This window comes from Ptychodera flava, chromosome 2, assembly GCF_041260155.1.
Source record: "Ptychodera flava strain L36383 chromosome 2, AS_Pfla_20210202, whole genome shotgun sequence".
Lineage (NCBI taxonomy): Eukaryota > Metazoa > Hemichordata > Enteropneusta > Ptychoderidae > Ptychodera > Ptychodera flava.
This window is the reverse complement of record NC_091929.1, coordinates 33,641,084-33,667,839: the sequence shown is the minus strand read 5'-3', so window position 1 is coordinate 33,667,839 and position 26,756 is coordinate 33,641,084. Positions and strand designations below refer to the sequence as shown.

The following is a 26,756-nucleotide window of genomic DNA, read 5'->3' as shown; positions in this document are numbered from 1 at the left end:
AATTTTGCAATTGTTCAGAGGCGACTTTATTTAGCGGGACTAACAGGTACAATTTGCCTTATTTTGCAGGAAGAGATGGTCAGCAAAACACCAAGAAGATCAAACTTGGAGGTGGTTGCACGAATTCGGTTGAACCAGAAAAAAATGAAAATATTGATGCAGTACCAGGAATACCAGGAATTCATATAAATATTAACATTATGAAATAAATTGATGTGTATTTCGTAAAATAAAGATTAGACTGAAAGAAGTCAAGTACAATAAATATGCAAATGTTAACCTGTTTTGTGTCTCAATTGAGCTAATTACTACCAGGTGTTGAGGATTCTGTCAGAATCGCCTGGTGGTTCTGTCAGAATCGCCTGGCGGTTCTGTCAGAATCGCCTGGCGGTTCTGTCAGAATCGCCTGGCGATTCTGTCAGAATCGCCTGGCGGTTCTGTCAGGACCAGGTAGTTCGTTAAAATAAGTACCGCATAGAACAATAGTGTGACGTCAGAAGCGTGGTTTAAGACTAGAGGATGTCAAGATGCTCCGGTCAAATAGATATTATCAAAGGATACGGAGTTACTCTGTATGTTTTAAACGGAAGAGCAGGAGATACAAATTTGAAAATATGTATGTATGAGATTATTTCATATTAGTAGGACGGTGTTTCGCTTCGTGCTTGTCGGCTAAACAAATCTACGAGGGACGGACTCGATCTGGTTGGATTTTGCTCTGATTCTTTCTATATTTGATGTTTTGCAGTGTTATCGACATATCAAAAAATTACCTATAAAACATACTTTCATACAGGCTTACAGACATGGCAGAAAAGAACGCAGTGAAATAAATTATGATATTCATCACAAAAGTATGCCCTGAGGAACCGACTGCTATCGTATTGAAAAATAAACCTTGACGGGCAGTACACTAAGTTGTGTTGGCAATCATCACATGAAACATCAACATTATTCACTAAAAGTATAAGGTAGTTTATCATGTTTATCATAAGCTATCATTTCAAAGACAGACATTCACAAATACTGGTAGGGGGCTTGATGAATACAGAACGATTTTGAAAGTTTTGGGGTAGGAGAGGGGATTTTAATGGTTTACTCTTGGTACAAGGGGGAATCTAAAAATATTTTGGTTCCCTGTTTTTTTAAATTTTCGCCATGACGGTTTAATACTACTACTGATCATTCAAATCATAGACTTTAAAACCTGATATTTTTCTCAATATTTTTATCCCATGTATCAACATCATTTCCCTTTACTTAAAACATTTTCAAAATCATCTTAAAACGCTTTAACCTTGTTAAAGCAGGCTGAGTATGAATATGCAGCAGTGATATTGCAATACTGACATTTCAATTTATGGCTTGACTGAAATGAACCTGCCAGCAATGTACGTGTGCAAATACATACAAAGACTGTGTTGATATGCTAAACACTGACAAATTCAACATATTACGGTGTAAAACTAGAGATTGGATTTGATGTGAAGAGCAAAAATACTGAAGAAAAAAGAGATCAAAAATTTTGGTTTGGTATTTTTGGCTTAATAAATTTTGGCCATAAGTTGGAGGTATTTGAATACTTTCACAATGTATATCTGGTTGAAATGTTTTGAGGGTATTGAAGGGGAATCTACCACGAATAAACATTTAAATCGCGATTCCTCAAACCCCCCCAATATTTGTGAAGGGGGATCTACCACGAATAAACATTTAACTCGCGATTCCTCTACCCCCATCCCCTAGTATTTGTGAATGCAGCCTTAAGTTCAAAGTGCCTATCTAACTTATAAAGAGCTTACCCAGCCAGGAATAAATACAAAGGCAGACTACACAATGCGCCAGCACCAAGCCTTCTTACATCAGAGATGTGCTCACAGCCCTATGCTCTAGGTCTGGCAGCAGATGACTCTATACAGTTTTAATATATCTGACCTAACTTAGGACTGCAGGCCTGAAACATCGTATTGTCAGGTAATGCTTGTTGGTGTTAAACACTCTACGAAACGCCAGAAAGCACTTATTGCACTATCCTGCCACTGTACACAGAGCTACGCATACCATAGACCCTCGAGAAAAACTTCTCGAGGGTCTATGCGCATACCAATAATGATGCAGCGCCCCCGTACGTGCAAGTGTCAGAGTGGACGGCCTATATATAGTCTACAACCAAAACAAATAAAGATTTTTATGTAACTTACTTCTCGAGTTGCTTCAAAAACCTTATTCTTCCATTACAAGATTGTTTTTTCAAAACAAAGTTAACAATGAACATGTAAAAGTCTGTATGATGTTCAACTTGATTAGCGCCCAAGACAACTTTTTTCAATTTTTTCTCACCTAACAATTTTCATAAAAGGTGGTGCTCTCCTCACGATAAAGTGTTTTCAGTTGACATAAACATGAACAAATAAATCATGTTGTATGCGCCTGTATTGCATTGACCAGATGTTCAAGGAATCGTCAACAGTTTCTCTTATCAGTAGGAAGAAGGTAACAACCAGGACCATATAAGGCAGCCTATGAGGGAAACGTAGCATTTTGTACTCAATTGTGATCCTGAAATAGAAGACAAAAACAGCAGTGTAAACTGATATTGCAATTTTGATTACTGCTGAAATCTGTCGCTCTAAAACGAGACTATACCTATTATCATCTATTTCAGAAGACTACAAAACATACAAGATGTGGAATTCACAAAGTAAATAAAGTGCAGCTCGATTGCTTTCAAGGATGAATATGAAAAACGTACAAAATATATACGTAAAGACTGGCATTAATGCATGTATGTATGTATGTATGTATGTATGTATGTATGTATGTATGTATGTATGTATGTATGTATGTATGTATGTATGTATGTATGTATGTATGTATGTATGTATGTATGGATGCATGCATGCATGCATGGATGGATGGATGGATGGATGGATGTATGTATGTATGTATGTATGTATGTATGTATGTATGTATGTATGTATGTATGTATGTATGTATGTATGTATGTATGTATGTATGTATGTATGTATGTTTTTAGATTTATGTCTATATCGTATGCGTGTATGTATGTATGTATGTATGTATGTGTGTATGTATCTATGTATGTCTCTATGTATGTGAGTATGTGCTTATGTTTGTAAAACTTCGAGGAAATTAATGTCTAACCTGTGTCGCCAGTGCACTTACAGTCTTCTCGCAAAGATAACCAAGGTTCTACAGAAAGGAAAAAAAGGGACTATATTATAATTTTATGAACAGCCATATATAAATATCACATGCTGCTAAATTTGAGTGTTGATATCCGTAAGAGTCAATGGTCATAGTGCAAATTTTACAAGCGACTGTCCCCATGTCTTTCCAGAAATTGAACTTTTAAATCTATAGAAATTAATATAGTTCTGAATCCTTTGTAAAGATTTCAACAGAATTATGCAAAGACCACTCGTTTCTCCCAAAGTAAACCTTTACGAGTTTGAAATTGAAAGAGATTAATTAGAGGGGTGAAGCTCTGCAAATAGGCTAATGACCCCTGTTATTATTCGAAATGATGTTCTAAACGAGTCTTTTTAAAACGTAAGCTAATGAAATTAAAAAGATATGATATATTTGACAAATTAATTTTATTGATAGAATCGGAGATGTCGATTAACGCAATTGTCAATTGTCAACAAAGAGGTTATATGTTGTGATAAATCAAATTTTCTCTCATTTACGTTAAAAACTATTACGTTTTACTAGGGTGAAATCTTAATATACATAGTTCAAGGTTGTATGCGCCTTGAAAGTGAAAAGACTTAAACGTTTGCTTTTCCTCCATGAAATTTTCAACCGTTCTTTTACCGAATCAATAACAGAAATCAGGGTCATCCTGAAAATATTGATAGTAGAGAAACAGATAACATCAACTAATATTTGAAATTCAAAATGGCCGCCATCCCTGTGTTAACTCTATGACAAAAATAAAATTTTCGATTTTCGGAAAAACTTGGACCATGAACACATTCCCTAGTCCAAAGCCTTTAAAATGAGCCTCCACAAGTAGTAGATCATAAAAGAAGAGTAAAAGTTCGAGAGTCTTCACGTTTGTCTCCGTAACGCATTCTACCTTTAAGCCAGCGGCAGCCACGTCCCTGATAAATTTGACGAATCAGTGCGAGCGCCCGCATGCGGGTGGCAATCGACACAATCAGTGCCTACGCGCCCCTTTAAAAAGCGGCTTAAATTCCTTATCTTGCTAGATAAAGAAAGAAGTCAGATATATTTTCTGAGCGTGTCTTGACTTACTGTTCGTTATGTTTAACTTGTAAGCTTTATTCACTTGTTCCCTTTCATATGTAATAGAGATTTGCATAGAAACTGGTCCAACCATGGTTTTCGGATTTAGATTAATTCCATACTGAGCGGTTGAGATGTTGCGTAGAATGGCTGGTTTGTCGTCATCCAGATGCAAGATCATGTGGGATGTTCCACTCTTGTGGAAAACGATGTTTTCAGAGCGATTTCCGTCTACTTTAAGCAACACTTCCACCACAGGAGGTATTGCTTTCACTCTACACATAAATGTTATAACACCACTGTCCATAGGGTACAAAGCGAGTGTCGTGTCAGAATCTGAATCTGAAAAATAATTAAATACAGGCATATAGGAAATATCCTACAACTGACAGAGCAAATGAAAATATAGTCTGACAAAGTAGTCATTCAACAATAGGCAAGGATATACGAACAAACAGTCATCTTTTCAATTTGAAAGTGTTTTAATTTGCATATGACGTATGATAAGAGTTCTTCTAGCGATCTCTCAAAGGCAAATCTCGAAGACAAATTCTATCAACCGTGCTCAGGCGATTATTTGAGAAATTGCCAAGTTGAGGACAAGAAATGTGATTATACAAATCTGTAAAGACTGATTTGATTTGAGCCAGTGCTACAATGTTTTGAATAAACCTTTAATCTGCGTACGTTCGAGATGTTGGAAAAATCATCTGGAAACACATAATGGCATTGCGAAAACAACAAAGGAGCATAGTGGCTAGAATTAGAAACAAAATACAGAAAACTTACATAATATCCCGAAATCTGTGTGCGCAGAACACATTTTTGCACAAGATAATGACGTCATTAGAGCCGATACGGTGAAAATTTGAAGTTCATCTGTACTGCAATCTACAAAACAAATAAAATAGATAAACTCTCTCGAATGCTAAAATACCTGTTACCATACCAACTATTTCATGACTGTTTAGGTACAAATTACTACTGTCAATTATCTGTCACGCATGTCTGTTAATTTTTGACTGTAGCGATATTCAAAGACTTGTTAACCATAATATGGCCTCTAGGTATAGACACCCGTCTGTCTGTCACACTGTCTGTAGGTCTGACTCAATCTTTCTGTCTGTCTACCTGTCTCTGTCTTCATCTCTGTCTGTGTGTCTCTGTCTATCTGTCTGTCTGTCTGTCTGTCTGTCTGTCTTCTATACATCTCAGTCTCTGTGTCTGTATCTCTTTCTCCCTGTTTCTCTTTCCGTCTATCTGTCTGTCTGTATCAATCTCTCTTCATCTCTCTGTCTCTCACTCCCTCTCTGTCTCTGTCTGTCTGTCTGTCTCTCTCTCTCTCTCTCTCTCTCTCTCTCTCTCTCTCTCTCTCTTCGCTCTCTCTCTCTCTCTCTCTCTCTCTCTCTCTCTCTCTTCTCTCTCTCTCTCTCTCTCTCTCTCTTCTCTCTCTCTCTCTCTCTCTCTCTCTCTCTCTCTCTCTCTCTCTCTCTCTCTCTCTCTCTCTCTCTCTCTCTCTCTCGTCAAATATTGAATACACCATGATGCATACGTATCTGATTAAGCATACTGTACCGTAAATCGGGTTTGTGTTTATCAGTGACTCCATTCTGGAATTTTTCACTAAAATAATGACGGAGGCGATCATCAATATCCTCATTTTCAACATCTGCAAAATACTAACTGCCGTTAAAAGGTAAAAGACACATTTATCAATAAATAAAAAAATGTAAAGTCATTTGTACAAAAGACAATAGAACATCATGATCAGTATTCAAACTAATTGCCCCATCATCAATGAATGAATGAATCAATCAATCAATCAATCAATCAGTCGATCAAAAATATTTAAAGTGTGCGCAGAAAAACAAGCAAACGATAACAAATGTTCTTCAAAGCGACGCGAAAAAGTCAGTACATGATATACCATGACGAACAAATGAGTGTTAGTTATGCTTGATACTGTTCACATCGAATACTTGTCGAATGTTTCATGGTAAGTAATTCCAAGGTCATTGAACCACAGACGACCAAGCCCGTCCTACGTATTTTTCACTCTATACTGAAATATGTAAAACTGACTTTTTAGATGGGGAGCGCAATGCACGGCCAAATCTTAAGAATAAAAACTGGAGCTTGCCTATTGAGATATTCGTACGTTATTTTGTGGTCTAGTTTGTATAAAACTGATAGTAAGTGTAGGTATTGAAGGTTACTAAGCTGTTTATGGTCTGATTTGCCGGAGCATGTTAAAACGGTTAGCCTAGCTGTCGTTACAATTCTGTAATTAGTCCACCACGCCGAAGAAGATAAACCTAAAACCGCGGAATCCACTGAACAATGTATTACAGTAGTCCAGTTAAGAAGAGAACATTTATTGTATTATTTTTGACAAGTTCCCTCAAAGGTATTTCCAGGGGATTCACATTTGGCATAGATGGCTATCTATTGACCGGCTGATAGTATTAATGTGCTTAGGAACATGTGCACTTCATTACAGACAAACCCATTGTTATGGGCTTAATTAATCCGGAGGCTACGTTAATGTTTGCACCGATTGTAGTACAGTCAACAGGGTCATGAGGTTTGGTGACTTTTTATTGAACAAGGAGGAACATTATTCACAAAATACCGGGAATTGTGTCAGGGTACTTTGTACAATAGAACTACTGTCCGACACACGTAGGACGAGGACGGCCGTGGTGGCGTACTCATGCACCGAGAACAAAAAATCCTGGTGTCTTGTGAATTATCTTGTTAAACAACTTGTACAATTGAAGTGTATATGCAGAGTCACATACACACACAAGCACGCAGACACACACTTATATACGCGCGCGCGTGTGTGTGTGTGTGTGTGTTCCTCATTAACATATATCTACGTATGAAAGATATTAATTTATTTCTGCGATGCGGAATGTTCCTTATCTGCGAGCACAAGTAAAGATGTAGTCGTACGTTCAAGAGAAAATACAGAACCCTTTGTTCAACCTTCAAAGGCCATTAAATGATCCTTTGTTTCAAGCCGCTTTCTAAGACGATCCAGAAATAGTAGCAAACATTGAATGACATTACCTGATAATGCTCCTTAAATTATTGAAAATTAATGACAGCCTCTTAAGTACCACGTGTACGTAGTAAGATTTTCAGAACCTTCTACTGAGAGCTTTTCGTTATGTTCTTCTTAGATCACCCTAAGTCACTGGAAATTAGCCTCGTTTTGAACAAATAACACGCCCTAACCTGGCCATAAAAACACCACCATTGACACACTGGAGTTCTGCCAATTTTGGCGACTTGTCAAAGTCAATGTTAGGGAATAAATACGTGAAGATGAACCTTGAGCAGCGGTATTTTGTCACTCATTGAATTTTTATCAGAGAACGAAGAGAATTCGGATTACAGATGATCCGCAAATCTCCCAAATTGATCAGCCAAGAAATCAATGTAGTGCGAATTTAATGATTGAAGCTTGCATACTACAGTCTATACACAATAAACTTGACATTCATAAGTTTTTCAATTGGAATTTAAGTTTATAACAACTGGCAACTTACCTTGTTTGTGGAGAAGATATCTCGTAACACAGTACAACCGGGATACTACTATCTGTGTGTTCACAAAGCAAACCAGAAAATTTTACCTCTAGAGCAATGGCATGCGGGATCTCCCCTCTACGTCTCAGATAAACTCCATCATACAAACAGAGCTATTAAAGTTATGTGAACCACAAGAGAGAAAATTCCCAGTAACTCGGGGAGTCCTGAGAGTTAGGGATAGAATGTATTGTTAGACGCGCCAAGACTCCGTTTAGTCGATCCTTTGTTTGAGGAACATTGTGTACGGTAGTGTCAAGTGCCGACAAGTGCCGTCTGTTATCAATTTCAATGGAACTGCAGAATCGTACAATTCGTGTAGTCTTCAAACAATGAAATTGAACTGAAGTTGCTACAAGGAATAACTCGGAATGGGTTCCACAATCTGGGGACAAGGAATCGCGGCGTTTTCTAGCAGCATGAGATTGTACTGATAGAATCCCGCATTTAATTTGTTCCGGCAGTTTTCCGCAAGAAGGTGCTATTATGAGGCATATTCTAATAGCAATCCTGATCACAGGTAAAGTTTAAGTCTTTCTTTACGGTAGAATGTGCCTCGGGGACCTGACATATTGCAGGTTGCCCCAACTCTAACTGACCGCATATGTAGTTACAATTACAGAGGTCAGACAACAAGCACATGTAATACTGAAGCCATATATTGCATATAGTGATTAGATTTGATTTGATTTGCTTACCTTATAAACAACATCAGAGACGGTATACAACGAGACTTTGACCAGTTAACGACATTATGTGCCCGAGCTATAGCGAGTGCCTATACACTTTCCTCTAGCTGAGAGCTCGGGCCTGTTCCAACTGTGCAATATTGCGACTATGGCACGGTTATTTTTCGTCTCAACCGATCAGATCGCAGTATTTGCGCCATCAATATCCTTGTGTAATATAATGAACGTTTTGCAATGTTTTTTAGACAACTGCAAGATTGTCAAGAAGTAACTTTCAAAAATCGAAGACGATCAAATAATATTGCAATGCTGTTTTTTAAGTGTACATCGGAATTTTTCTTAATTTGTGAATGTGTCAGATTCGGCATCCTTTGATGTTCCAGTGAGTTTACAATTCAGGATCACTTAAGAAAGCTTGTTTCTATTTTATCGTATATGGTTATTGTATAAAGTGAAATGCGTTGTCAGACTTTCTTGACAGTTTGTCTGGCTAAACGATATCATAATTGTTGCCTTTGGCAGAGGTCCACTGCTGCAGGATCTTTCAATTCTCCGATATCTTCAAGTTGTTGAAAATTGTCTCTCTTCTCTCGTTTATTGACAGCCTTAGGTAGATTTACTAAAATTGCACAAGGAGAGATATATAAGATAGCGAATGTCGGGGCAACTGTACACCTGTCGTGCAACTCGGGCGCGACACAGACAGGGCTGGGGATTGTACGCTGGGGTAGAGGAAATACGGACTCTTTGGTTGGACAATGGTCCCATGAAAGTCCTTGGGTGTCCGTCAACAGCGAAAAGTTTTCTTGTGAAAACCCTCCAGTCCTGACTATACACAACGTTGACAGTGAAGATGCGGGGGAGTACCACTGCACCGTTATCTATCGTACACCTAGAGGAGAAAAATTTAAAGAAAATTATAATATTCATCTACAAGTTCTCAGTAAGTATCATTATTTTCTATACACCTACTGCCGTAACCTATGGGAGTTTGACCGTCCAATAACTTTCCGTATTTTGTATAGTACGCGGAGTCCCGAATACGGGAGACGCGCGACGCGCCTGTTTGACCTTTGACCTAGCGATTATCGGATGTAAACAAACTATTTTACGGTGAGTTATGGACATTTTAACAACTTCCACCACAATGTATTCGAAGTATAAGGTTTAAAACACGCTAAACACAAAACTGAGTCTAAATGCAATTGATTTTTTATTTTAAAAACTAATTAAATTGAAAACATTCAGCGAAGTTTGCTTGTACTGCACTGAAAATTAATTGGCTTCGTGCCAACGCAAGGGACTTGTACTACGGAGCAGTAGATCGCGCGCGTTCCACTCATATCGCGCGTGCCGCATCCCTCAAAATTTACCATAGAATTAGTTTATACGGACGATTAATGGAGGGAGGTGTATAATAATAGGGTTATACACAAAATACGGCCCTGTATGGACTCGGGCTCAGTGAGTGACGTATTGGACTCGCCGAACGTCACTCACTGAGCCTCGTCCATACGGGGCCGTATTTTGTGAATAACCCTATATTATTTTCTAAACATTTGAAAGCGTGTGAACTGACTTACGGTGAATACATTTCATAAATCCTTAGATACCAGAGAGCTTGTAACTCCGGTGGTTGCGCTGTTAGGAAAACGGGTACTCATGCTTAAGCTTGTTCCCAAAATCAGGTAAAGCGGTTTTCTGTTCATCATCTTGGTCCGTAAAAACACGAAAGGGGGTATTATTTTTCAAACGATGATCTATGAAAAGGTTAAAATACCAAATGAAATCTGGAATATAATTTTATTAGATGTACAGCCATATCAGCGCTAAATTTAAAATGACATTTTTTCAATAAAGACGTCATCATGTCACTTGACATGTCACTGACAAAAGTCATCATGTTACTCCAGACTGCAATGGAAGTAAGTCTGGTACAGGCAACATCAATGGATTACACGGATGTGTCAAGACAATCTTATCGCTCTATATAACATTTGCATGGTTGTAAATGTATCTGCGATATCTCAACCAGTCATAGATTTTATAAATCAAGGGGGGTTCACTTTCTATTTTTTCCTATAGTTTCCATTATAAGGGTGTCTTTATATTGACAAATCCCCGAAAATTGGTGTTTATAATCATGGGTACCCAGCCTTTCCTTAGAGTGGCACCACCAGGCTTGTAACTCATATGAGGTCTCACGTGAGACACTTCGTATTTGCACAAACCCAGTAAGACTAGAATTCTTAGAAATTGCACCTTACTAACTATGTACATACTGTTTAAGACTGCAATAGTTATTGACAACTTGTGTTGTTCAATATGTAAGAATGAAAAGTACTTTCTTACTAAATACGTACTTAATTAACTACATACTACCTACCAACATTCCATCGATCAGTCCATCGATCCACCTATCCATTGATCCATCCTACCAACCATTCATCCATCCTACCAACCATACATACATACATACATACATACATACATACATACATACATACATACATACATACATACATACATACATACATACATACATACATACATACATACATACATACATACATACATACAGATATACATACAGATATACATACACAGGTAGCCCAGAGAGACAGACAGACGTGCAGACATACAGACATACATACAAACAAACAGACAGACAATCACAGACAGACATTTACATACATATACATAGACAGCAGACACACAGAGCCTCATACATGGACACGTATATTCAGAGAGATCGGCAAACAAGTAGCTGGGCAGATCGATGGTCGGAAGGGCAGAAGAACAAAGTACGATACAATCATAATTAGATCGTTTTTTTATTTTTAATGATCTGCAGAAGCTGCACTACTGGTGGCCACAGAAGGTCATCTGGTTACAACAATGGTATCTACTTCATCAGGTAATCTGTAAATCAGACTTTGTCACCACATCAGATATCATTCCTTAATACATAACTTCGTCGGTCAAAACAAACGTCCTCTGTTCACAATTTTATCATCTAAAACAGTAAAGTTGTTCATATCTGTCACTGCATTTTACTCCCCGTTGTGAAAAGTTTAATTGATTCAGGAACCTATAACATTATAGACATCGATAATTCGTTTGTGTGTTTTCACATGTATATCCATCACTTTGAAATGTAACGTATGGGTTTGGCTTCTAGAGATACGCAATATTTATACATCTTTATTTTCTCTTTGCTGAAGTAATTGTATTAAATATAACTTCTGTTTGTTTCTTTTAATGATCTACAGAAGCTGAAATTTTGGTTGCCACTAAAGGTCATCGAAGCACAACACAGGTGTCTGCTTCATCAGGTATTCATACTGTGCTATAAATAAACGATTTCTGTCATCATATATCATTCTGTCCTCCGCACCTGACAGCGCCGCTATTCACGAAAGCAGTATAGTCATTTGTCTGTCACTGTACTTTACTCCCTGATGTTAAGAATTTAAACAATTCAATGATGGACAAAATTTCACACGTCAAGAATTCGTTGCAAGTGTGTTCATGCAAATATTTATCGAACAATTAAAATACAGCGAATGGAGTTACAGTTGTAATTTGTGCATAATATTTTACAGTATATGTTCTCTAAAATTCTGATCAACACGCTTAAGGTTATACATACATACGTACATACCTACCTATACCCACGCATACATCATGTACATAGTACCTACCTACCTAGACCTCGCTGCCTCCCATTATACCTTAATTCCTGTCTCTAAGCCAGCCAGCCGGTCGACCGCCGGCCAGACAGACAGAAAGGCGGAAAATCATACAACTGGGCAAACAAACAAAATTACATTCCATTCGCATTTTTTATTCTGATTGATCGGCAGTTGCTGTACCATCGTTTGCCACAGAAGGTTATCGAATTTCAAGAAAAGTATCTGCTTCATCAGGTAATTATACTGGAGTTAAAATGTACGTTGTCATAGTGGGTTTGGCATATATCATATGAAATATTGTTCTTTTAAATGTTTTCAACTTTTCTTGTGTGTTAATGTTATTCTTTCATTACAGACACTCCAACTTCAACGACGGAAACAAAACAGACTAATCTAGGAGTAACATTTCACCATAAAGGTATTTCCAAAATAAAAACCCTGTTTCTTTTTTGTGTATCACGATTTGGTTTTCCCGACTACATTTGTAGCGAATACATTTACTGATCAATGAAGTCCATACATGATATATTGAATGGTGCTACTAACAGATTTAAGAGTCTAACTCAACTTCTTCAAGATTGGGCACAAATAACATTGACTGCCATACATAAAGGTTTATCATCATCTGAAAGTGGTTTATTTTGACAGCAGTGTTAAGTTCCCATAGTCTTACCTCGACTGCCTTAGATATGAAAATATACTGCAAATTATCAATCTCGAATGGAGGAATAAAAGTCTTAATGGCGTATGGATGTTTTCATTAAAGCCTGCTAGTAATTTTTCATTTCTTGTGCGACATTTTAAATTTCCGTCTTCGATTCCTACAATAATTACACAGGTAAACAGACGCCAGGATTGCACAGTAGAGTTACATCAAGGACAGTGACATTGGCAAAATCAATAGATAATGGTAATATCATAGTAATGTTATTGCATATTAGACAGATCAACGGTACTTAACAAACTGTTAACGTTGATGAAATTTCAATCAAATGTATTATTCCTAGGCAATATTTATGTCAGGTATTTTCCTTGAGCAAGCAGCTATTGTTTGTTTCATCGGACTATAAATTCTAACAACTCTATGATTGAACGGTAGAACATGTTCAAGAATAACATCTGAAATAAAACTGTTTACTACAGGAATACACACTTTAGTCTCAAGATATAAAAACAATGAGATCGGACACGTTCAAGTAGAGATCATATTTTCGAACTTACGAATCTAATTTTGTGCTAACTAATAGACTATAATCTTAGAGGACACGAACCAGTAGTTTATCTTTTATTTCTTTTTAATTCAGACATGACCTTACTCCTGCAGGATCGATGGGATCAAAACGCAGATATAAGTTTTGGTATTCTGTTTATCTATCGTGCTCATTTCTTGAAAGTGTCGAGGGCAGCTGATACATTTTATTCAGAATGTTTAAAGATTCTCATTACGGGAATCATGAAAAACATATCATCATTTGCCATATGCACAATCAGTCACTTATAGCAGTATTACAGTCGACAATATTGATTAATAATATAGATTCTGCGAAGTTGTAAAACAATTATGTCATTACCATTCTATCCAATAGCATTCTATAAACAAAGATCTCATACGGTGAAGCCTGGTATTCTAATAAATTCAGGTATTTATTATTTTTCATTTTCATATTTATTGAACCAGTAGTTTATCTTTTATTTCTGTTTTTATTGTGACATGACCTTAGTTCTGCAATATCAATCGGATCAAAACACAGATATAAGTTTGGGTATACTGCTAAACAGTAGTAATATATCGATATTTTTATGACATGTCAAGTGAATTGATTATACCATGACAATCAGTATTGCTGGTGATGTATTGCCACTTTGAATGCAAATGACATATCATAGCAGAATGACATGTATATTTCACTGAAATAGATGTTTATTCTGTAATTGAAACAAATGTCTAGATTCTATTGTATGGAAAGCTATGCAGCAGGCCGATTCCAAACCCGCAGATATTGAAGCGGCGCCATATATTCAAAGAAGTATTTGGTCCTCGGTTGCCCTGTGGTGCACCTTTTCAGTAGTTGGCATTATTCTGATGACAGCTGTAACTACATTCGTAAAGTTTAAGGTAGGTCACAAGCGAATGTTTTGAAATTAAGTAGAAATGCAAAAGCCGACAAAGACCTGTAGGTAAACACTGATGAGCGACAAACTTTTGACAGGCATTTAAATACAACATAATTTCCATTGTGCACGTTCGCTTTGTTTTAGAAATAAAATGCTGAATGTTTACTTAATAACGTCTTTTAAGCTTTAAATTTTTACTTCCACATACATAGCTACGGCCAGGCACTTTTAAATTGAATAACATTTAAACGACGTGGAATTAATATTGAGCACGAACATTGCATTCAACGGATCATCGCACACATACAAATAATACGCTCATGTGTTGCTAGGTAAAGTGGGGTAAAGGACGCGTGCGGAGAGATTCAGAAGATAACGTCATCCAACTGGTAAGATAATGATTTGATTTAACAAAGGTATTTGAAAAGCCAACTGTGAAAATTCGCTGTCTAATATACTTGTGCTTATAATTTTTCTCTGAACTCTCTGGACTATCATTTAATAATTTTTGTGAAAATACGGACAGCACTTTGTATGATAGACCTTTACCCGGTCTTTGTTTTTGGTTGAGCGTGGTCAAAATCACTTCATCTGGACACAGAAACGATGAGCAAAAAACGTAGATAGATTCACAGAGGTGAATATCATCTCGCTCGATCGGTGGGTACGAGTCTTCTCAACAATGTTTAAAGACTTTTAATATGCCACGTGATTACGTCTAAGCCAATCACTAAGGTAAAATGATGTGTGTGATATAATGAACATCTATTGTTCGTCATGGAATTCGTTTTTACTAATCGCAACATGAAATGAGCATCTTGTGTGTTGTAATTTCTTCTATTACATGAAATACAGTGACATACTCCCCTGAAATTTCAAAACAAGAAATTTTAAAATTCAGTGCCTTGATAGATGGCTAACAGCGGCTGCTTATAACTCCGAACGATCGCGTGTTAATATACAAAATTACACTATTTCCCGGTGCTGTCGGCCTATAGAAATAACCTGTTTTCTAATGAAATACACTATGAAGACAGGTAAAAGTACTTTTCAAAAATAAAGACCAGGTAATAATCAGCTCATGGACGTATTGATGCCTTGGCTTATTTCCATCGAATTTAAAAACTATGAATGTACGACTTTGAGTAGGCATTAAGATATACGCTTCATACGCTCTTTGTCATTGTAATAGTTATTAAATTTACTCAAGCACAAGGTAAGGAAATGTGTTTCTCAGAGTTTTTGTCTGTTAATTTATGTAGGATACAATCACTTGCGTTTCTGACGTTCAACATCTCGAGAGAAATGAGACATCACCTCTTATTCAAGACGACAATGTAACTCCAGAGTCAAATACCACGTCCTCACAAACAAGACACGAGCATGGCAGCTTGGAGATCGATTTATCGAAGTTAACATTCAAAGGCACTTCTATCCTCGGAAGTGGAGAATTCGGTGAAGTTAGAGAAGCTTACCTTGAGGATATCACTTTAAATCCTGGAGGAACTAAAGTTGCCGTAAAATCATTAAAAGGTTTGGGAAAACGGAAATTTAAAGTATACTTCAAATGTGGTCATTACTGTAGTTTAAAACGAAACTTTACGTTGCAAAATCAACTTGCAGTTAGAAAAATATTTAGATTTTAGATATTTTTAGATACTGGATGGACATTTAAATTTCTGTAGTTTGTTCATAAATAAGCAACGCTTGCAAGGTTTTTCTGCTTAATCATATTTTCAAAAACACATTAATTCTTTCAAGTTCCCCTTCAGGGAAAGTCAATACACATATTTAATTCCTTTAAATATAGGTGACGCAACGGAGAAAGACAAGCAAAATTTCATGCAAGAGATTGAGATTATGAAATCGTTCGGACGGTCCCATTCTAACGTAATTTCACTACTGGGGTGCTGTACAAAAACAGGTAAGGAATGAAATAGAAACGATTGCGAGTGCACGTGCAGTTTAATGTCTTTCAGATATACTGGTTTGAAAGGGAAGTAAAATAGTGTATTATCATTTGTAAAAAAATCGCGTTAGTAATCTCTCTGGTGAACTCTATAGTAATAATTACACCACATTTTGTGATTAATGCCACATGTATATACACATATATACACATTAGCATTTGTACACTTTCACATATAGATAGTAGATAGATAGATAGATAGATAGATAGACAGACAGACAGACAGATAGACAGACAGACAGACAGACAGACAGACAGACAGACAGACATGCATGCATGCATGCATACATACATACATACATACATACATACATACATACATACATACATACATACATACATACATACATACATACATACATACATACATACATACATACATACATACATACATAGTAACGTACAAACATCCTTTGATTTTCTTTTTCTACATAGGCTCTCTCTGTATTATAATGGAAATGGCGCCGAATGGTTCTTTGCAGAATTATCTTAGGAGTTATCAGTCCAATTCAACTTATCAAAATCTGCATGCAAACAATCAAAATATCAGCCGTTTTGATCTCCTACAGTTTGCATGGCAGATAGCACAGGGAATGAATTTCTTGGCATCTCATCAGGTTTGTTTAATTTCTTTTTGTATGTTTAATTGTTTTAACCTCTTGCATCGAAATTTGAAAACAATAGATTTCAGTTTTAATAACTATAATTTTACCGTATGTCAACAAGTACATCAAGCTTATGTATTAATAATTCCATGCAAAGTCATAACGAAAGAGAAAAGCAAAAGCATTTTCATGCATTGGAATCTATTATACTTCACAATATATTTGCTGATTAGTCCCAATTGGACATTCAAATTTAAACGTTTCGTATGTCTTCACTTCATGTTTCATAACACACCATATGTTATTTTCTCTGCAGTTCATTTCCTGTGATAATGAGCATGAACATTTTTTTATTTAATTATCTCATTTCAGTGTATCCACCGTGATTTAGCCACGAGGAATGTTCTTCTTGGAGTGAATAACATATGTAAAATATCGGATTTCGGGTTTGCCCGCAAAGATTCTGGAGCATTTATTTACGAAAGACATTCAGGAGTATGTATCATTATGTCTTCGATATCACAGCCAGAATACAACGCATGTCTTATAAAAAATTCATGATTCAACATAAAAAAGTACATTCAAAAATCAAAATACGCCGGCTAACTTATACATTACATATCTAAACAATGCTTCGAAAAGAAACGTCGAAGCTACATTTAAATTGTAAGGTCTTCATATTAAGTCATGCGACATATGTCAGTCAACCATAACTGGAATGATATTTTGCAATGCACGACTAATTGATCTCTCTCAATTCACAACAGACAAAGCTACCGTTACGATGGATGGCAATAGAATCGTTGTGCGAATGTATATACACGTCAAAGAGTGATGTATGGTCGTATGGCATTACTTTGTGGGAAATAGTGACTCTAGGTATGTATGTATTTATGTATATATATATATATATATATATATATATATATATATATTATATATATATATATATATATAATATATATATATAATATATATATATATATATATATATATATATACTCTTTCATTGTATATATATATATATATATATATATATATATATATATATATATATATATATATATATATATTAAACATTCCCCAGACATATCATGTATATCATGATAAAAGTATTGCCCAGATATATCATGAATTTTATGATAAAAGTATCACTTTTTAAATTTAATGTCACCAAACTTTGGACCTCTGCATTTCTGGTAAGTACTTCTTATGACTTAAGGTCGAATGTAATTGAGGAACAGATATTCATACTCTTAAATTTTTAAATTTAAGAGTAAGTACTTCTTATGACTTAAGGTCGAATGTAATTGAGGGACAGATATTCATACTCTTAAATTTTCACAAATATTTTCTGATTTACTACTTGTGAGGGCTCATTTTAAAGCAAACAAATTTCACCTTTTTATTTGAAAATCGAAAATCATTTTTTACCCAGAGCGTGAACACAAGCATGGTTGCCATTTTGAATTTCAAATATTCGTTAATACTAGGTAATTTGTTTCTCTAGTACTAAACTTAGCACAGTGACCCCTGACTTCTATAATCTATTTGGCAAGAGAATGGCTGAAAGCTCCATACAGGAAAGTTTGAGCAAAGTTTATGTCGTTCACTTTCAAGGCGTATTCTACCTTGATGCGCTTGTATAACGCATTTGTTATATTCAATTCTTTGGTATCATGTATTTTACTTCACATATATGTTTAATCAGTATTACATTTTGGATTTGTAAATAATTACATATCTGGGCAATTCGCCTTGCGATCTTTTTCCTCTCAGAGTGGCTCCTATTTCTATGTTCTTGAATATAGGATCAACGCCATACGGTCATTGGTCATCATCTCAAGTTCTCAAAATGCTGAAACGAGGGTACAGGGAACCAAAACCAAAGCACTGTAGTAAAGATATGTATGTGTAAATTCAAGTTATTTTAGAGCGTAGAATTGTTACAAAAAGGTTTTTAACTAAAACGGTTTACAGATGAAAGATATTAATACTTTCTGTCATGTGTGACAGAACCAGCAATGTCTTGCTTAAATTCAGATATGCTTAAGGTATTTCTACTAACCGTTTATGAAATCCTTAAATTGCTTTTCCTTTATTTGAGTTCAGCAAAGTATGATAAGGAGTTTCTTTGAATGCATAAATCTACAGTCGGTGAGCAGTTCTCGGCAAAGATTATTAACTGCCCCAAATGTGTAATTATCGAGTTCATGATGAAATTCATGTTCGCGGATATGTTGTATTTCCAATGCAGGTAACATTGCGTTTAGCAGATTATGGATAAGTTTGATCTTTATTGGCAAGACTTGATTTAAACCTCATGGTACGAAATCAGTGCAATTTGGCGACGTCCCCTGAAAATGTGCTTCAAATCAAACCTTGAAGGTGGCACGTTCTGGTTGCGTTACTTTCTTCGTCAGTATGCGAGCGTCAGCGTTAATCAAAACCATTATAATAAATTGCATGGAGAAAAGTTTGTTAATAGGGGTCTATGGGGAAGCCTTTCAATATATCAAATAACATGTTGCATATCACTTTTCAGCAAAGGGAGGCGTCTTTTCTAAAGTGACACTCCAATGGTATACTGTATATTCCCTTGCAAATATATTTTGGAACGTTACACAGAATGTGACTATACAGTGTAATAGAACCAAATAAGTCGTTTCCTGCCACGATTATACTAGAATCACATTAATATATTTCAGAAAGTCGAACAATAAGTGACAATACAGTGTAACAGAACCTTATAAGTCGTTGCCTGCGACAATTAAACCACAATAGAATCTCATGTATATAAAAGGCATTAAGCAACAGTATGAATGTATTGGAGCTTCACTCGAACATTTTTATTGGTTTTACACTGACACTTTCATCCATAGATATGCACTGATGCTTAATTGCTGGAACAGCAATCCAACTGAAAGACCATCCTTTGCAGACCTCCATCTTTCGGTCGGCAAGCTAGCAAACGATCTTTCAAAGGTAAGAAATTAATTCTTATCCGATAATTCGGTCGTGGATCTAAAATATATTTAGTAATTGCAATTAACTAAACGAAATATTGTAAATAAATATTTTTTTCCGTAAAAAAAAATAAACAGCACATTTCATTTCCCGATTCGCCTATTGTTACGGTTAAACATAGGCCAGTAAATTATTTCTCAGAATAGTCACTTCTACTCTAGCCAATTTTGATATTTTTTAAATCGCGGCAAATATATATTTCCCATATTGCAACTTGCTTTAAGTCCCAGTTATGCTTTGAGAGTTCGGTGCTGTTTTCGTGTTTCTTTTGTGTGAATTTGTTCAACATCAACTTGCAAAGACAGTACCAACACCAACGAAACCAAATTATGCGACCTGTGCCTCACAAAAAAACCTCTACATAATCAACGTCGAATGAAACAGCTTACTTAACAAAAGGACAGAATTATTGTCCAAATGCCGTCACGAGCACAAATCTACCTCACGGACCTCACCTATGAACCAGTATAACAATAGAACACTGCATACCATCCAGCAGCGAATTACCATATGCACTGTCGAGAGAAATCACCGGTTGATTGATGATCGTGTTACAGTGGGAAACTCTGAGTCATAACCGATTGAGTTCATCATTATTACTTGACTACAACTGAATTATATATATATATATATATATATATATATATATATATATATATATATATATATATATATATAATATATATATATATATATATATATATATATATATATATATATATATATATATATATATATATATATATATATATATATATATACAAATAAAAGAGAGAATAAGGATTTATTCGATGTGGCGATGGGAAGCTTCGATGGTGCGAACTGGTGGGTCTGTATATACTTAGCACACTCGCCAAAATCATATCGGCTTATACCGCGATGACGGGCTTGATGTACTCAAAAATACCACGGCCAGCAAGGCGGATAAGATCAGAAAGGAAATCACAAAGATATTTCGTGACATTGGCCTTAAAATCACGATTGAGACAAACCAGAAAATAACAAACTTCTTGGATGTGACATTTAATCTGAACGACAGCAAGTTCTATCCGTTTCGTAAACCAAACGACGAAACAATGTATGTCCATAAGCAGTCTAATCACCCGCCACCTATTATTAAACACATACCTGATGCAATAAGCAAACGCATCTCAACAATATCTAGTGATAAGGGCATCTTGGATAAATGTAAAGATCAATACAATACGGCGCTAAAGGCCAGCGGATACAACGAACAAATTGAATTTGTCAAGACCAACCAATCAGACGAGGAGAAACAATAACAGGAAACGTCATATCACCTGGTTCAACCCCCTTCCAGCAAGAACTGGGAAACTAATATCGGCAGGAAATTTCTTCAACTTGTTGACAAACATTTTCCAAAAGGGTCTAAACTTCACAAGATCTTCAACAGGCACACAATTAAAGTGAGTTATAACTGTATGAAGAACATGGCAATATAATCAAATCGCATAATAAGAGGGTAATCATTTGAGATCAGCGTAAGGATCAACCAGCTGATTGTAATTGCAGGGTTAAGTCGGCATGCCCCTTGAAGTGTAACTGTCAAGTCAAAGGCGTGGTGTACAAGGCCAAAGTATCAACGGAGGACAACGCAGAGAGGGTTTACATCGGCCTCACTGATAACACCTTCAAGACGCGATACCCTAACCACATGAAATCGTTCCGTAACGAGAGATACAAAAACGATACCGAGCTGTCAAAATTTGTATGGAACTTAAGAAATAAGGGCCAAGACTTTGACATTTCATGGTCGATCATTGATAAAGCATCGAGCTATTCTAGCATAAGCAAGCGATGTAATCATTGTATATCAGAAAAGCTGCACATTATCAATGCTGACAAATCTACACTGTTAAACAAACGCTCTGAGTTGGTTTCAAAATGTCGCCACCAAAACAAATATTATTTATCAAATTTTAACACCAACTACAAATAGAATGGTTCGTCCCGATCATATATGTAAGAGTGTCAAGCTAGTAATCCTTTCACTCTATCTGAGGATTGCAGGATGCATGAAACTTAAGTAATAGATTTCATAACTTTGTACTTGAAGTAATCTGTTTATTTATAACGCTCTGCTTAGCATTGAGCACTGTAATTTCCCATGAGGACATCTGTATACTTCGATATAATAATATATATATATATATATATATATATATATATATATATATATTACTCGACTCCTGAATTATATATATATATATATATATATATATATATATATATATATATATATATATATATATTGTGTGTGTGTGTGTGTGATTGTGTGTAATTGTAGTGTGTGTGTTTGTGAGTGTCACGTTCGCGGCGTATGTGTTTAGTATTAGAATAATTCTTAAGGAGATCGCTTCACATATTAAGTAAATGATTTGAAATTGTAACCTCCATTTCACCATTTTGTTAAAGTTTCGGATGGTAAAAAAAACCCTTGTACGGTGTATAGTATGTTCTGTTTGAGATTGACTTGCTTGAAGAAGCAGGACACTTCTGCCAGTGACATTTACATGAGATATTTGTAAGTGAGATACTGTTTTTCACCATCATCATTAATTCATAATCTGATTATTTCCTTTTCAAGGAATATCTACATATGCAAGATTTCGAAAGCCACAAGTATGTTAATCTCGTCGCCGTGGAAAGTGACTCTGAGGAAAAGCTATGAAGAAATAAAATTGATATCCGTGGGTTTTAAGCAATATGTTCAATGATGGGTTTGCTAATCTACTAGAATAAAATAACTGTGGCAGTCTCTACAGTATGAGGGATATAGCCTACTAGCATAGAAAGCGATTCAATCTATATCTTATAAATAAATATCTAAGTTCGTGTTGTAAAAGGCTATTTCTAAAACTAGAGAAAAACAACCTAAAATTCCTAGTGATGTAGATATTTTTTCTACTTTTTCCAATTCTCATGAGTTTATCTTGCTTTCAGACTTTTAGTAGACATAGCTATGATGGTATCCATAATTTTCAGTTTTAGTGTGTTTTTTTTTTCTATTTTCTTCTTAGCTCTTGCAGTTTGCTTAAGATTTCTCTTCCTTACTCCTGCCCTGCCAAATATCCCCTCCCCGATTTTTATTCTTGATATTGAAACACAATGGTTGAAATATTCCTTGAGGGAAGTTTGAGGAAACGTTTTAAGTCTTTCTCTTTCGCGGCACATACAATCGTGCCTCTTTTTGATATTATTCTTCCTTAGGGGCTATACCACTTTATGAAAGGCGAACTTATTCAATACTGAGCAGTGAGAGAAATACTACGAGTAAAGTATAGATTGGAGAGGAAATAATGGACGCTTTTCGTTTTGAGAAAATTATTATTCACGGCAGTTTTTATGTCACACCTTGCAATCTGTGACTCGCTTCCCGCGTGCAGTCAAGATGTACTTCAGTGGGAAATGATCGAACTGTGTAGTAGCATTACACTCTGCAATGCACCTACGAATGCAAGCCGGATACAGCGATCATCGGTCGGTCAGTCTGGGTGTAACAACACGTGCGCGCAAACATTTCCTATATCAAATCAACTTTGTTAGAACGAGACTTTGTGGGCATCTGACGGACGACGTTGCCAAGACATAAAGTATATATAGTATTGTTTGTAGAATTTGATTTAGAAATGTATGTATGACGTACTTTTTATATATTACGAGTAAAGTATTTCAAAGGTATTTGCTCCGTCTCCGTATATATTTTCATTGCTGGCTTGCTTTTAATATCAATAAACTTATCTAAACTACTATTAAACTAAAATGTGACTTTCCGGTGTTGGAAGATGTTAATCTGAAACTTCACTGAAACTTCAGAGGACATCGTCATAATTAGAAGCTTCCGATATTCTTTCGTTGGATTTTGTCACAAATACGTGTCAAGTTATTTGGTTTTAGATATATTATTATGGAGATGATAGTTCCACAGGAATAGTTTGAGAAGATAATTTTAGATAACAAAGACAATCAAATAATCAGCATAGTTTGTTAGCTGTCGCAAAGATTCAGGGGAAAATGAAACACGATGGGAGTTTTAGAGACAGATTAAATAAAAGACTACTACATCGACACTTCCAGATCCGGGGTGCGAACTCTGTATAGACTCCTTTCTCATTACGTATCAAACTGTAGCGGGTGTAACGAAGGCTGGGCAAGAAAGTGTAAGTATAGCGAAATATATTGTTTGAACATGGGACTTTTTTACTCAGAGATTCTTCACAACACATCAAAGAACCTGAAAGTACAAATTTTACAGAATGCTTAATTCAATATAAACGAACACTTCTAACACATTAGGATGTGACTTTTAATTTAGTTACAACCATTTTCAGTAATAGAGCGCGAAGCCACTGCAGTGAACTGCAATTAAACTGCTCACACTAATTAGTTTCAGCTGTAGCCAGCTGGCAAAGTCGACAACATTGTATGTCCCATGCAGACAGTTTGTCTGGGGAAGTTGAAATAAAAAAGATTTGTACATGGACCAGTGCATGGTAATGTTACATTGTATCTTAATCTTGAACACAGGGTGCCAATCGTAAACTCTCATTTACAACTCGAGCCTCAGACAGAGCTAGTTTTACGCAGACTTTTTGTCTGTATCAAGTAGCCTTGTTCAACACCAAAGTGGCCACGGCTACAGCTGAAACTAATTAGTGTAAGCAGTTTTATTGCAGTTCACTGCAGTGGCTTCGCGCTCTATTACTGAAAATGGTTGTAATTTAGCTTCGCTGCACTTGTTCACATTATCATACAACTTCCCCACCTCGTTTTTTAAATTAGATGGTAGATTTGCATATCGCAATAGCTAGCTCACTCAATGGTAACGGAAATGTATCCATATATTAGGAACTAGCAATCGCATTTATCGGCCGGTTTAACAGTGTCTAGGATACATATATTCAAAAGTTAAATAACACTTAGATGAAAACAATGTATCAAAAGACACCAGGCTAAGAACAATTTTAACATTTTTTGAAGCCGATAAGTCTCATTTTGACATATTTTAAACACGTAAATAATACCAAAGGTCTGTGTCTGACACTGCATTAGAGACTCTTGCAAAATCGATAAATGACTGGAAAATGTTTCGTGAGAAGTTGCATTTCGATTGACCACTAACAGTGAAGGTCTAAAGATCGAACATTCATAATAGCACTTGTCAGAAATCCAAATCAGCTTCACATCGAGAGTGTAGTATGAATTACAATTAAGGAAGATGACACGTTTCTCTAAGCTGAAGCATATAATTAGATGCCCGAAACTCTACTCAACACTGGGTCGAGTTTACTGCTGTAGTCGTTTTACTGACAAGAGTTGAATTCACGCCAAAATTAGGTCACGATATCCGTTACTGTCTTCCAAAAAGAGTCGCATATCTACTAAAGCACTCTGTGTTATCCCCAAATCGCTTTATAGTTATTGTATAGAAGAACATGTTAACGGAACAGTATATAATTGAAAGTTAGCAAAACTGCATAAACGATTAACCACATCTTGACTGTGTCAAAACTACGACTCATTTCAGTTGACCTCTCTATTTTGCCCTGTTAGAACCAGCTCGTTGAATGCTGACCTGACCCTCGTACCTTATTTCTTATAATCTACGTATAACGGCATTCGTTTCAGCCTTGTGCCTAAAACGGATTTTCCCACATTCCCCTGGGTATTGCATGCCATACGGGAACTTTAGATCATTGCCTTTTGAATTGTAGGATAACCGTGCAAAGTTGGCATCAGAGAAACATTATCAAATATTTACCGATATTTGACATTCAAAGTGGCCGCTACCCCTGTATCAAGTTTATTGGGTAAAGTTGAACTTTTAATTTTCATTAAAATAAGCCAGTGAAAACTTTATTTACTCCATGTGCTTCAAAATGATCGCCCATATGAGGTAGACCAATAACGTATTGTACAAGATTGTTGTACTGATTGTCAGGTGGAGGGCATTCACTATGGCTCTCTCGGCCACGGATTTGGTTATGTTCAGCAGAGACGCGATTTTAGCCATGGAGACAACCCTTCCTAGCTGTGATTGTGATGTTCAGACAGAAGGTGACAATTGAAAGCTCCAAATCCCCGTAGTGTAACAGACAGTGTTTACCCCCTGATAAACCATCGTTTCGATCGTGCCAAGTGCATGTAATGGCTGCGTGTCGTCAGTGGTCCCCTATTGTGCGCTCACAGTCTTGTATCTAAGATCACGTTCAGGTTCATTGGCACGTACTTTCAATCCGTATTTCACATACAACAAGAGGAAATACACCCAACATGTGGTACTTTTTATCTGCTTGGTCATCGAATTGTAAAAAAAATTGTTAGTTTTTCAAAAACAGTGTTCATACGGTTATTTTACTCAAAACCGGATGTTGTTTAGTTTTTTACTCGCACAATTGGTAAGTACAAATCTCCAATCGACTTGGGTGATCTGTTCACGGCAATCGACAGCCGGGTGTACTGAGCAAATAACCGTGTCTCGAATTTCCGGTAAAGAGCCTGGATGCGAAGGTATTTTGACAAATGTGGACAATATCCTATAATTAACTTTGAAGGCAGCTTTTGTTTTTGCAATGGCTATATCTGTTAATTTACATAAATGTACTTGATAAAATAGGGTGGTTACTTGTACATATATATGTACAAGAAATCTGATTTTGGAATTTGACTGAAAATTTGGATCCACTATGCATGGGAATCTATGAGGAAACTATGAACAATGTTTTACCAATATAAAATTAGCAATAACTGAGCATTTATAGATA

At 36.1% G+C, this 26,756-nt stretch overlaps 2 protein-coding genes and 1 long non-coding RNA gene across 3 annotated transcripts; 2 read left to right on the top strand and 1 right to left on the bottom strand.

The window, feature by feature from the left end:
* Window positions 1-1,975: 1,975 nt before the first annotated feature.
* LOC139148056 (uncharacterized) lies at window positions 1,976-5,144 on the bottom strand. The gene is made up of 4 exons (XM_070719329.1): window positions 5,065-5,144; window positions 4,285-4,617; window positions 3,166-3,213; window positions 1,976-2,559 (listed from the first exon to the last, which is right to left on the bottom strand). The coding sequence occupies exons 1-4, from the start codon at window positions 5,120-5,122 to the stop codon at window positions 2,480-2,482; spliced, it is 519 nt and encodes a 172-aa protein (XP_070575430.1). The 5' UTR covers window positions 5,123-5,144; the 3' UTR covers window positions 1,976-2,479.
* Window positions 5,145-12,423: 7,279 nt separating this feature from the next.
* On the top strand, window positions 12,424-13,165 carry LOC139148051 (uncharacterized). Its single transcript, XR_011555862.1, has 3 exons — window positions 12,424-12,489; window positions 12,611-12,673; window positions 13,094-13,165. It is a non-coding gene; the product is annotated as an uncharacterized lncRNA (long non-coding RNA).
* Window positions 13,166-14,210: 1,045 nt separating this feature from the next.
* LOC139148040 (tyrosine kinase receptor Cad96Ca-like) lies at window positions 14,211-23,066 on the top strand. The gene is made up of 10 exons (XM_070719312.1): window positions 14,211-14,371; window positions 14,703-14,759; window positions 15,633-15,903; window positions 16,181-16,294; window positions 16,775-16,956; window positions 17,317-17,439; window positions 17,712-17,823; window positions 18,756-18,852; window positions 19,827-19,929; window positions 22,580-23,066. Exons 1-10 carry the CDS (start codon window positions 14,225-14,227, stop codon window positions 22,661-22,663), a joined length of 1,290 nt encoding a protein of 429 aa, XP_070575413.1. The 5' UTR covers window positions 14,211-14,224; the 3' UTR covers window positions 22,664-23,066.
* The last annotated feature ends 3,690 nt before the right edge of the window (window positions 23,067-26,756 follow it).

Bases quoted from the DNA above. Each gene is read 5' to 3' on its own strand.
- LOC139148056 (XM_070719329.1), bottom strand. From the start codon at position 5,122: ATGACGTCATTATCTTGTGCAAAAATGTGTTCTGCGCACACAGATTTC. The intron at 4,618-5,064 runs GTAAGTTTTCTG...ATTATTTTTCAG, and splicing joins CACAGATTTCGGGATATTAT to ATTCAGATTCTGACACGACA. The intron at 3,214-4,284 runs GTAAGTCAAGAC...TCCTTTCTGTAG, and splicing joins CAAGTTAAACATAACGAACA to AACCTTGGTTATCTTTGCGA.
- LOC139148040 (XM_070719312.1), top strand. From the start codon at position 14,225: ATGCAGCAGGCCGATTCCAAACCCGCAGATATTGAAGCGGCGCCATAT. The intron at 15,904-16,180 runs GTTTGGGAAAAC...CTTTAAATATAG, and splicing joins TGCCGTAAAATCATTAAAAG to GTGACGCAACGGAGAAAGAC. The intron at 17,824-18,755 runs GTATGTATGTAT...TCTTGAATATAG, and splicing joins GTGGGAAATAGTGACTCTAG to GATCAACGCCATACGGTCAT.